Source organism: Choloepus didactylus, chromosome 6, assembly GCF_015220235.1.
Source record: "Choloepus didactylus isolate mChoDid1 chromosome 6, mChoDid1.pri, whole genome shotgun sequence".
NCBI classification, from domain to species: Eukaryota; Metazoa; Chordata; class Mammalia; order Pilosa; family Megalonychidae; genus Choloepus; species Choloepus didactylus.
Window position 1 is genome coordinate 46835098 of NC_051312.1, and position 12654 is coordinate 46847751.

Sequence of the window (12654 nt, forward strand, 5' to 3'; positions counted from 1 at the left end):
AAAGATCTTAAGATCACAGATGTCAAAACAAAATTCAAAGCAGTATCAAGAGTTTATTTTTAAAATTCAATCCAAACATTGATTATCAGGTAGTATAGCTTCCCTGTACAAAGGTACAGAATATGTACCAAAATATGCCTAAAATATATAAAATATGCTAAATATATTTAAGAATATTTAATTTATAAATAAGATGATTTCATATAAGTACTAGAAACAACACCTAGAATAATCTTTTGAAGAAAATACATAGACTAGTGGTAGGATGTCTGAATGTAGGATGTTCACATGCTATTTTCACCAGTAATGGTATTTGAATATGACCTACAGCATAACTTTTGCTCTTCTGTCAAATGGGGTCAATTATAAAAGCATTGATCTTTTTGGCTGCTTGGTTTACATAGAGAAGATGTAATAAAAATTTATACTTCTTTGGTTCATAGTTTTGTTAATTGGTACGATTTATTAGTGCCTGGAATGTTCTGGATGCTTTATATTATTTTCAGTACTTGGAACAACCATTTGAAGTAGGTGTTACTATCATTCCCATTTTTAGTGGGAAAACTGATGCTGGGGGAGATAAAGCAGTTGACACAGGTGATGAAATTATTTTCCTTTTATTCCACTGCTTTTCCAAAGCAGGTTGATAATTTTGCTTGTGATTTTTTTTTTAAACATGTGATGTGTTTAGAAATTAAAGAGATAATGATTAATGATATATTTGCTGCTACATAATGCCACCAATGCCGACCTAGCAAATAAATCTCAAAGAATATTTGTTGGTTGAATGAATGGCAATCAGTGTCCATGTAGTGAAGGCCAGAGAGTTTTTGTGTATTTTTCCAAAGTCTTTTTCTACATATATGTGTTGGACTAACAGCAATTGAATCAATAAATAATTGACTTGATGAATACAACATATAGAACCAATTATTTGTGTCAGAAGAAAATCATTTTGTAAAATATTTTTGTTTTATATTGCTTACATCAATAGATGTTGTTTACTAAAGTGCATAAGTGAAATCACAGAACATAAAGTACTGACTCTTTTCTTGTCTCTATTCCTCCCTCCATTCATATTACCCTGCCCACCATAACTATGTTAACAGTCTTGGGTATATTGCATATTTTTCTCCATGCTCATAAAATCACACACAAACACATATACATATGTACATACAGGATTTAATTTTGGTCATTGTTTTATATAAATGGATTATATTATATACATTATATCTTTTTTCATTTACTAATAATCTTGTGAAATCCCCTTAAAATTATCAATTATAGCTCTAATTCATTTTTTATTAATTTTTTATTGATATCTCATGATGTGAATGCACTGTAATTTATTAAACCATTTCCTTATTGGTGGGCATTCACTTTACCTGCTTTTGCTGCTGCAAAGTTTGTAGTAAATAACCTTGTACAACACCTTAAGATCCTGGTGCTTTGACTTCTATGGGATAGATCCCAAGAGAGGAATTGCTTTGTCAAAAGATCTTGATTTTTTTATTTGAATAGCTGTTGCCAAAAGGCTTTCCACAAAGACTGGAAAAATTCATTTTTCTTCCGGCAATATATGAATTCCCTTTCCCTCACAACCTTTCAGTAGTGTTAATACCCTTTTAAGCCTTTACCATACTTACGGCTATAAAGTGATAGCATTTTAATTTATATTTCCCATTTTGAAAGTTTATACATAGTTCCATATGTTTTTTAACCATTTGGATTTTCTCTTCTGGAAATTGCCTACTTATATTCTCTGCCAATTTTCCCAATGGGTAGTTTTGCTTTTCCTAACCAACTGTAAAAACTCTGTATATAATCTGTTACCTGCATTTGGGAAGCTGGGGACTTGATCTTATCTCACTTCAACCCAACCTTTTACCTTCTCCTAGCCAAGTGGCTGGATGCAAGGCAGCCTCAGACTGTGAGAGTCTCAAAGAAGAGGGCTGGTGTAAAGGGCAAGGAGGAAGAAGCTGAATCAGAAATACTTGGAAATCCTCCACTGTCTTCCTACCACAGAGGAACACTGGCATCAGCATGACCTCCGGGAATCCAAGAAGAATTAGACCAAGTAGACTGAGGCCTCCCTACTCCTGGACAGGGATTTCTTTCTGGTCCTTGGCAGAGGGCTAGCATCAGCCTGTTTGCTGCCTATGCCTGCTACACAGCTGTCAGGTAGAGAAGGGGTCAACTTCTGTTATTCTAGGGTCTTGCAACACTGAGCTTCAGTGAACAGACAGAAGAAACAGCACATCTATGGACCCAGCAATTAGAAAGGGGGTATAACTCAAATTGAGAACAGGTCCCAACAAAATAAAGCTGCTGGAAGAGAGAATAATTTCAACAAAATGGGTACAATGAAAGTAAAAGTGCAGTATTAAAAAAAAACTGGAGCCAAAAACCATTATTTTTGAACCAAATACTGCAACAGGTGAAATGGAAGAGAATGGTCACATAGAAACTTAAAGTAGTGGCCTGGAAAATCTAGTGGAAGAAATATTTTACAACCCAGAGCAAAAATTCAAAGACAGGGCAAAGATAAGAGATTTTAAGGCTAGAACCAGGAGACTGAATGTGAATAATAGAAGGTCTAGAAGGTGAAAAAGGAACAAAAGAAAGGCAAAAATTTTAAAAAAGAAGAAAATTCTTTAAGTCAATAAACTCCTGAGTCTATAGATTGAAAGGACATGCTGAGTTCCAGGCAGTGATAATAGATGACAACTACTGAGTGCTCACTCTGTGTGGGGCAGTGTTCTAAGGGCTTCACATTAACTTGTTGAATGCTCACACAGCCCTGCAAAATAGGTAATATTATTATCCCCCTTGTAGAGATGAGGTAAAAGATACTGAAGTGGTATAGCCAGAATGTGAACTCAAAAGGTCTGACTCCAGAACGTTGATTAAACTGCCTCAAAGAACAAAGACCTATGCATATCCTGGTAAAATTCATGAACTCTGAAGATCAAGGGGAAATCTCAATTTCCAGAGATAAAGAGCAAGCTACTAGTAAAGGAAAAAGATCAGACTATCGGGAGTTCTCATCTGCAGCACCTTAGGACAGAAAACGGTAAGAAAACATCTACACTACTGAGAGAAAAAGATCACAAACCAAGATTTCTCTAACCAACCAAGATGATATTTACTTGTTAAGTAAATGGATGAAACAATGATTTGCTTATACATCACAGTTGAGCAACTAACTATTCACCGTTTGATGAAACTGCTCATGGAAAGGAAAGAGAAATCTAATAATATCTACCTTATTTGTTGCATGTTATTCCTCCTTGCCTGAAATAACTCCTTCCTTTCTTCATCAGGCTAATACCTCACACTTAACACCTTAACTTTCTCCAGGAAATCTTTTTGGACTCCCCAAGACTGAGTATTATGCTCCTCCTAAATACTTTCCATAGCACCTGTACTTCCCCCATTTTAGCATTTACCATAATCTCTTATAATAACCTATTTCCCTGTAAGATTGGGCAACTCAGGGAAGACCATACCTGTCTTGTTCACTGTGGTAGTCCCAGTGTCTAGCATAGTGCCTGGAATATAGTGGGTTGACTTGACAGACTGAATATTTATGTGTAGTCAAAACTAGCAAATCTTTTTTTCTTGCTGCCCTACTCAGATTGTTCTCATTTTGGCTATTCAGGGAAAGTAAACTTTTAAACTTTGTTTTCAGTAGACACAAAAAGCCCTGTTCAGGTAGCACATGTATATATTTCTGTATCTGTCTCATGACTGTTTTTTAATAAAAGTTCTCAAAGTAGGTTTTCAGCATAAATGGGTATATGAAAATCTCTGCACAGTGTCAATTTACATAAGGCACATTTACAAGGCACTTTATCCATATTGGGTTCAAGCTTCATTTGGTAGTTTTTAAAAGCAAACGTTAATAGGAAAGTGTAGAGATGACTTTGCAATACTGGTCTAAAATCTGTTTCAGAGATGGTGTTTTGGTAGTCTAAAAAGAATTATTTTAAGCCTATTTTTTTGTTTTTGTTTTTCTCTTCAGATTAAAGCTAAAAATTATGACAAGGTTGAAAAGGTAAGTTTTTTTTTTTCTTTCCAAGTGAAATTTAACAACTAGTTAGAGAAAAAAATTTAAAGAATATTATAGCTTACAATTGAGTCTTTTTAATATGCTTTGAATTGTATGCTGAAGTTTAACTTAAGACTTAATATGCATAAAGCAAATATAGTGAAATGTTAAACATTGTTGAATCTAGGTAGTAGACTATATACTAGTTTGTTGTACTGTTCAACTTTTTTGTATGTTTGGAATTTTTTGATAATTAAAAATTTGGCAAAAAGGAAAAAATAATACTTCACTAACTGAAATTATGAGAATGATTTTCATTACCTAAACTGGAAACAGGAGGGAGTTATTTGCCTTTTAGATGTCCCATTTCACCCAAGAACATGTGAAATTTATCTAACTCTGGATTCTGATAATATTTTCTTGCGTTTACAGCTATTTCAGAGATGCCTTATGAAAGTTTTGCACATTGATTTATGGAAATGTTACCTTTCATATGTCCGAGAAACTAAGGGAAAACTACCTAGTTATAAGTAAGTTTAATCAGGTTGCACGTCGTCTCCAGACATACAGTCAATCCCACATAAACTCACACCTTTTCTTAGCTGTAAGTGGGAAGAGATTTAAGGATTTAAAATGCCAGGATTGTACAAGAAGTCAGTAAAACCTTGGAAAAAGTCCTTCAAAGAAAGCCACTTGCATTAGTCTTACTCTGGAGAATTGAATCACAATTATTAACAACACTGCAAATTTCCATTACCAATCTGCTTTGTTGAGAGGCTTGTCAAACACAAAAAAAGCATCTATCTTACTTGTGCTACTTAACTCTTATGAGTTATCTGGCTTACTTGTGCTACTTAACTCTTGGCAGGTTACAATGCATTGTGCTGCGTAAGTGTTCCAAGGTGTTTTTCACCATTCTGTTGTATAGATGACCTCCTTGCTATGTCTTACACCCATCACCTTGGACCTTTCCAAATGCTATTTTTACACATAGCAAACCAGGCCAGTGCTTATTTCCATAACTGTATTTCTATTTTTACTTTCTTTTCTTCAGTATCATTTTTTGTCTTAAATAGATTTTCAGATATAACTTATCTTCTTAATCTGAAAAACAAGTTTCTATATTTGAATCTGCTATATCTAAGATTAGACAACTTAAAGAATATAAAGATAAGTAAGACATGGGCCTTGTCTTTGATAAGCTCATAAGCAGAAGAGAAAGGAAGTATAGTATATAAATTAATGATACTGAGATGCTAAACATGAAAGAACTATTTTATATACTTGAAAAGATGTCCTATATTGTTCATAAAAAAACAGCTTAAGTGCTTTCCTGATCATGTGTTCAGAAGTATGATGTTTTAGTTGTAGATACATTATAATACCATATAAATATAGTTTTAAAAAATGTCTTTCATACTTCATTTCAGAGAAAAAATGGCTCAAGCATATGACTTTGCACTGGATAAAATTGGAATGGAAATTATGTCTTATCAGGTAGAGTTAAAAACGTTTAATGTATATCCTCAGATTTGAAAATATCAAGAAGGATATTAATTTTTTTTTCGTTTCCTAGATATGGGTGGATTACATCAATTTCTTAAAAGGCGTGTAAGTATTTTTATGGTTTTGTTTTTCATGTAAACAATTGATTTAGCCATGATATGATTGATGACATTTCTTATCCAACCCCAGGGAAGCTGTTGGATCTTATGCAGAGAATCAGAGAATAACAGCTGTTCGGAGAGTTTATCAACGGGGTTGTGTTAATCCAATGATCAACATTGAACAACTCTGGAGAGACTATAACAAGTATGAAGAGGTAAATTGATCTGAAATAGTTTATTATTGTAAACCAAGCCATTTTAATTTTTATGCATTGTGGATTCTATCCTTTTTAGTATCAGGTACCTGGATATCAGTGTTGCACATATCTGTTTTTATAATGATTGTAATGAAAGAGCCACTCCTAACATTTTTTTAAGTTTTTGAGATTTTGTATATTAATGTTAAGTTAATTTTCAGAGAATACTGTGGGAGAACTATAATTCTTATAAAACTTTTTATTTCATGCTAAACCATATCCACATATGCACATACATACACATATTGCAATTGACGTGTTATGAGGGGTTCCTTCTTGGAATTGCTTTTCTAGTAGTAACAATCAGTTGAAATATACCCCTTTCACCAGGTATAGTGATGTGATGTGATTACTGGCTTGCATTTATGAGATGGGGGACTGCAGTTTCAGGTCTTTGTCTCATTGGCATTATGCTTTTACCAAATTTGTCAACCCACCAAGATAATCGTAATTCCAAAGAAACTCTATCATTAAAAGCAAGTTCCTTATATGTCCATTATGGTTTGAAAGAACTATATAGGGTAAACTTCCCTCAGAGGCTTGAGCACTGGTTCTCAAACTTTTTGGTCTTGAAATTTTAAAAATTATTGATGATCCCAAAGAGCTTTTTTTTTTTTTTTAAGTGGCTTATATCTATCATTATTTATTAGATGTTAAAACAGAAATTTTCAAGCTATTAAATTAATATTAAATAATATATTAAATAATTATTTATGAATTCATTTAAAAGTAGTAATAATAAAGTCTTACATTTTAGTTTTTAATAGCATTTTAAAAAAAACCGTTATTTTCCAAAACAAAAAAAAAATATGTAGTTAGAAGAGTGGTATTGTTTTATATTTTCATAAATCTCTTTACTGTCTAGCTTAATAGAGGACAGCTGTATTCTCATATCTGCTTCTGCCTTCAGTCTGTTACTGTATTGAATGTCATATAGCCTATGGAAAACTCCAGTGTACATTCATGAGAGAAGCAAATTATATTTTAGTATCATATGAAAATTATTTTGACTTCATGAATCCCAGAAATGATCTTAGGGACCACGTGTCTTTGGAGTATTCTTTGAGAACTGCTAGGCATGTGTTTATCTCTACTCATGTCCTCATAGTTCGAGTTGAGCCATGACTATTCAGATGATCTGTACATCAGTCATTATTAGTAGAATTGTATATGAAATAATTGACCCTTTCCAAATCATTTCCTATCCTTGAAATTTCTGATGTATGTAAATTTATTGTCAGCTCATAATAGACATAAGCGGATCCTCCTTGATCTCTGAAGCATTTACTACCACTTGATTTTTATCCTAATAGCCAAAAAATGTCTTTAGAATGAAGACTTTAAAGTAATTGAGAAAATGAATAAATTGACTGTATTGTGCTAATTGTATATATAATAGTTTAAAAATAACATGGTCTCCTTTGTTTTTTTCTTAGGGTATCAATATTCATTTAGCTAAAAAAATGATTGAAGATCGGAGTAGAGATTACATGAATGCTAGACGTGTAGCAAAGGTATGAAATTCCATCAAGCCATTTTCTCTAAGTATTGTTAGGAGTCTGTTTATGGGAAAGCTCTTTCTATCTGTTATTACTCTTGATATTTTCAGTCATTAGCAGTCTTAACTGAGGACATTTAAATGCAGTGTCCAAGCAGATGATATATTTGAAACAAAATATCTCTTTACAGATACGTTAAAGGGCAACATAGAATAAATTGAGTTTTGAAGAAATTATTTTTTTAAAATATAGAAACAGGATATAGAGATAGGATCTACCTAGAAATGATGAAGTAGTTCTTATCCTTCCTTCATATCTGCTCATCTGAATACTATATTACTTTGTAATCTTAGCCCTCAGGGACATATTTTGTATTTTGTACATACAAAAATAGCCTAGTAGCACTAAAATTTTCCTGAATTATTGAAGTAGTATTGACATTTTAAAGGACACATAGTTCGTCAAAGATGGTAGTAATGATGCCACCATATCATCAGTCATGTTGATCTGTCAACTCCTCTGTCCTGGAGAGTGACCTCCTAGATCACCTGCAGAGAGGGCCCAGGGGAGTTCTGCTCACCTAGTCCTGGGAACCTGTTCTCAGGTGGGTAATACCTCCCCTATTAGGTACCCACCCTATTATGTTTCTTCCCACTCTTAAATAGTTTTATATAATATTAACAAAGTGGTATTTGGAAAGAATAAACATTTTAAACAAAGTATACCAAACTGATCAACTCAATCCCATACACCTGAGTTGTTCTAGGCTCACCAGAGAATTCTAAATGCTTCTTATATAGGAATATGAAACAGTAATGAAAGGTTTGGATCGCAATGCTCCCTCAGTGCCTCCTCAGAATACTCCTCAAGAAGCTCAGCAAGTGGATATGTGGAAGAAATATATACAGTGGGAAAAGAGCAACCCTCTTCGTACAGAGGATCAGACACTTATAACAAAAAGAGGTAAAACTAACCCACGTGGGACTCCATTTGCATGTATTATCCTATATAATGTATCACTTTTTACCCCTAATTTTTTTTCTCTATTTTCTTCAGATTGGATAATTTCTATAGATGTATCTTCATGTTCATTGACCCTTTGTTGTATTATAGTGAATCTGCTGTTAAGCTCATCCAGTAAAATTTTCATTTCAGATATTGTACTTTTCAGTTCTAGAAATTTCCATTCTAGAATGTTTTTTATATGATAGAGTTCTTTTTTATAGTTTCCATTTCTCTGCTGAGATTTTTCTGTTCATTCATTACAACCATCTTTTTCTTTTTGTCCTTGAACATATGTTTATAATGGTTGCTATAAAGTCCTGTTTGCTACTTCCAACATCTGGACCATCTCGGGGTTGGCATCTTTGCTTTTCTCTTGACTATGGGTCATGTTTTACTGTTACTTCACATTTCTAGACATTAAAATTTTTCTTTTGGACGTTGTCCAAATGTCCTAAATAATACATTGGAGAGACTGATTCTGTTATCTTTCTCTGAAGAATGTTGAGTTTTATTTTAGCAGGAAATTGAATTACTGGCAGATCACCTGGATCTTGTGGAAGCTTGGTTTATACACTGTTAGGATGGATCTGTTTTAGTTTTGCCCCTAATCTTAGGATATATCCCTTAGTCCTGGAATATAGTCTTTACTCCTAAGACATAATCCTTTTGAGGTTTCAATGTAAAGTCCAAGATGTTTACCCATCAAATTCCAAATGTGGTCCCTTGCAAGTGGTGAGTTATCTGTTCAACTCTTCCAACCTTCCAGCTTTGTTTTCTGCTGGGTTTCTCCCCTGTGCATGTGCATTTTAGGGGTCAGCTAAGGATAAAAGGGTAGTTTATATCTTTATTTTTAGGCTTCACCTGTGGCTCTCTCTTTTTTGGGATTTTCCCCCTCAATTTCTAGTTTTCTTGTAGCCCAGAACTTCATCCTCTCATACCTCAAGCCAATTAGACTGAAGCATTTGACTTGAGTTCTAGCTACTCCAGAGCTGCACAGAGTGGGATGTGCCCTTGAAGGAAAACACTAAATTAAATGTGGATCTCACCTAGTGTGGTTCTTTACTTTCAAGAGTTGAATCCCTTGTAGTTTCTGCCTCTTTTTGTTTGTTGTCCATTGCCTTCAAGTAGTTGCTTTTGCATTTTTTTCAGAATTTATAATTTTTCTTTTCAGGAGGATTAGTTTGATACAAACTACTCAGCCATTGCTGGAATTGGAATTTGGAACTTTTAAAAAAATTCCTCAATCTTGTCTTGCTTTTTCACCTGCAGGCCTTTGTTCCCTTTGCCTATGCCATTTTTGTATCTGTTCCTATCCCTCCTCCATTCCACTTCCTCTCTCATCTGACCAGCTTCTATTCCTTCTTTAGGTTTCACTTCTAGATGTCAGTTCCTTAGTGAAGTCCTTTCTAGAGTCCCTAAATTATGTTAAGTTGCTGCTGTAAGTTTCAAGAGTGCCCTCTACTTCCCTCACCATAATACTTATTACTTTTTCTAATTGCTTTCTTGTCTACTTCCCCATACATTGCAGACTTCTGAGTATAGGAATTCTTATTCACTGGTGTATCAACAGTATCTTTCACATTCTCTAGCACTTAGTTGGTGTTCAATAAATATTTAATAAATGTAGATGGAGAGGGTATGGGTGTTTGATGTGTCAGAAATCACTGAAGCTTTTTATTTTGAATCATCACTCATTATTAAGGATCCTGTCCTAGGCTAATAATTTAGTTGTGATGCTTAATTTTACAAATAATATATATTTTAATTTAATGTGTTTGTGAATGTCTTTCCCTAGTTATGTTTGCTTATGAACAATGCCTGCTTGTGCTGGGCCATCACCCTGACATTTGGTATGAAGCTGCACAGTATCTTGAGCAGTCAAGTAAATTGCTTGCAGAAAAGGGAGTGAGTATTCATTTCCCTCCCTTTGGTCTTTTTCGTGGTTTTATATAGCAATGCTTTCTTGAAAAATCTAACAGGGAATCTTGTTATAAAGTGTAAATGTTGACCATGTACAGTTTATATTCATGTGAATCTTAGTGTACTCTTGCATGACTAGACTACCTTTGTCAGAATTAAAGTAACGTGGCTATGTTTTAATGTATTAAAATGGTGACTCATTTAGAGTTACTTGTATGATTCTTGTATAAGGTAATGGAAGCAGTCATGGAATATTTTTAGAATCCAAAATGTCTATGTGCCTATGTTTATATACATATACATGTGTATTTTCTTACAGACATAAATGTAATATAGTAGATAAAATTTTTCCTTTCTTTCAAATATATTATAAAATGATCGAGGGCGAGCTTTCTTTTTTATTTTCCTCCTAGGATATGAATAATGCCAAATTGTTTAGTGATGAAGCTGCTAATATATATGAAAGAGCCATAAGCACTTTATTGAAAAAGAATATGCTTCTTTATTTTGCATATGCAGATTATGAAGAGGTGAGTAAAAATGTTTATGACTTTCTTATAATTCAAATTTTTACTGCAGGATTGAATTTTGTTTCTAGAGGTTTCTTTGCCAGATGCCTTGCTTTGGTAGACAGAGATTATGCAACATGAGCAGTTGTTAGTACTCAGCTCATTGTATTTGTGCTCAAAGCAGGTATCATTGTGCAGCATCTGGATTTCTCAGAGCTCAAATCCTGCTTGTTTATGTGTATATACTCATATGCACTTCTCTGTCACCCTAGAGTCGCATGAAGTATGAAAAGGTTCACAGCATATATAACAGACTTCTGGCTATTGAGGATATTGACCCCACCTTGGTGAGTAGTGTTACAAATCCCTTTTTCCCACCTATACAGTCTGTTTTTTTTTTTTAATTTTTAAGTTACACTATAATTCATAATTTTTGGTGTACAGTTCTATGAATCTTGACAAATAATGCAGAGTCCTGTGATTACCATCACAATCTAAATGCAAAACATTTCCATTATCCCCCCAAAGTCCCCTTCATATGGCCCCTTTGTAGTCAACCCTTCCCTCAACTCCAACCCCTGGCAATTACTGCTCTTTATTCTGCTGTGGTTTTTTTTGTTTTGTTTTGTTTTTTTTAATGTAGCAGTTATAAAACAGCTACAATGGGGTTTTCTCTAATACTTTTCTCGTGATCATGGTTTGAAGCCACATAATTATTGCTTAACAAATATGGTTTTGTTTTTTTTTAATTTTATTGAGATTGTTCACATACCATACAATCATGCAGAGATCCAAAGTATAAAATCAATGGCCCATGTTACCATCATACAGCTGTGCATCCATCACCACAATTAATTTTTTTTTCAATTTTTAGAACATTTTCATTACTCCAGAAAAGAAATAAAGACGAAAAAGAAAACTCAAATCCTCCCATACCCCTAACCACCCCCCCCTCCATTATTGACTCATAGTATTGGTATAGTACATTTGTTACTGTTGATGAAAATAGTTCAAATACTACTAACTGTAGTACATGGTTTGCAATAGGTATATTTTTTTCCTATATACCCCTCTATTATTAACTTCTAGTAATAGTGTCATATATTTCTTCTAGTTCATGAAAGAGATTTCTAATATTTGTACAGTTAATCACGGACATTGTCCACCACAAGATTCACTGTTTTATGCATTCCCATATCTCAATCTCCAACTTTCCTTCTGGTGACATACATGACTCTAAGCTTCCCCTTTCCACCACATTCACACACCATTCAGCACTGTTAGTTATTCTCATAGTAACGTGCTACCATCACCTCTGTCCATTTCCAAACACTTAAGTTCAACCTAGTCAAACATTCTGCTAATAAAACAACCACTCCCTATTCTTTAGCCTTGTTCTATATGTCTATGAGTTTACATATTATAATTATTTCATATCAGTGAGACCATACAATGTTTGTCCTTATGTGTCTGACTTATTTCACTCAATATAGTGTCCTCAGTTTTTCTTCATCAACCCATTTTTTAATTCATTTTTATTGAGATATATTCACATACCATGCAGTCATACAAAAAAAAGCGTACATTCAATTGTTTACCGTACCATTATATAGTTGTGCATTCATAAAAAAATTTATTTTTGACATTTTCATTGCCACACACACACAAATAATAAGAATAAAAATTAAAGTGAAAAAGAACAATTAAGGTAAAAAAAGAACACTGGGTGCCTTTTTTTTTTTTCTTCCCCCATTTTTCTACTCATCTATCCATAAACTAGTCAAAGGGGAGTGTGGTCCATAT

At 33.7% G+C, this 12654-nt stretch overlaps 1 protein-coding gene across 1 annotated transcript in view; it reads left to right on the forward strand.

The window, feature by feature from the left end:
* The window catches only part of CSTF3 (cleavage stimulation factor subunit 3), an 86433-nt gene that overhangs the window by 42150 nt on the left and 31629 nt on the right, over window positions 1-12654 (forward strand). Inside the window, exons 4-13 of the mRNA XM_037838948.1 lie at window positions 4028-4060; window positions 4487-4584; window positions 5485-5551; window positions 5631-5665; window positions 5750-5876; window positions 7355-7432; window positions 8218-8380; window positions 10218-10327; window positions 10756-10872; window positions 11124-11198. Of these exons, the coding sequence (XP_037694876.1) occupies window positions 4028-4060; window positions 4487-4584; window positions 5485-5551; window positions 5631-5665; window positions 5750-5876; window positions 7355-7432; window positions 8218-8380; window positions 10218-10327; window positions 10756-10872; window positions 11124-11198 (903 nt within the window). The remainder of the gene's footprint in view (window positions 1-4027; window positions 4061-4486; window positions 4585-5484; window positions 5552-5630; window positions 5666-5749; window positions 5877-7354; window positions 7433-8217; window positions 8381-10217; window positions 10328-10755; window positions 10873-11123; window positions 11199-12654) is intronic.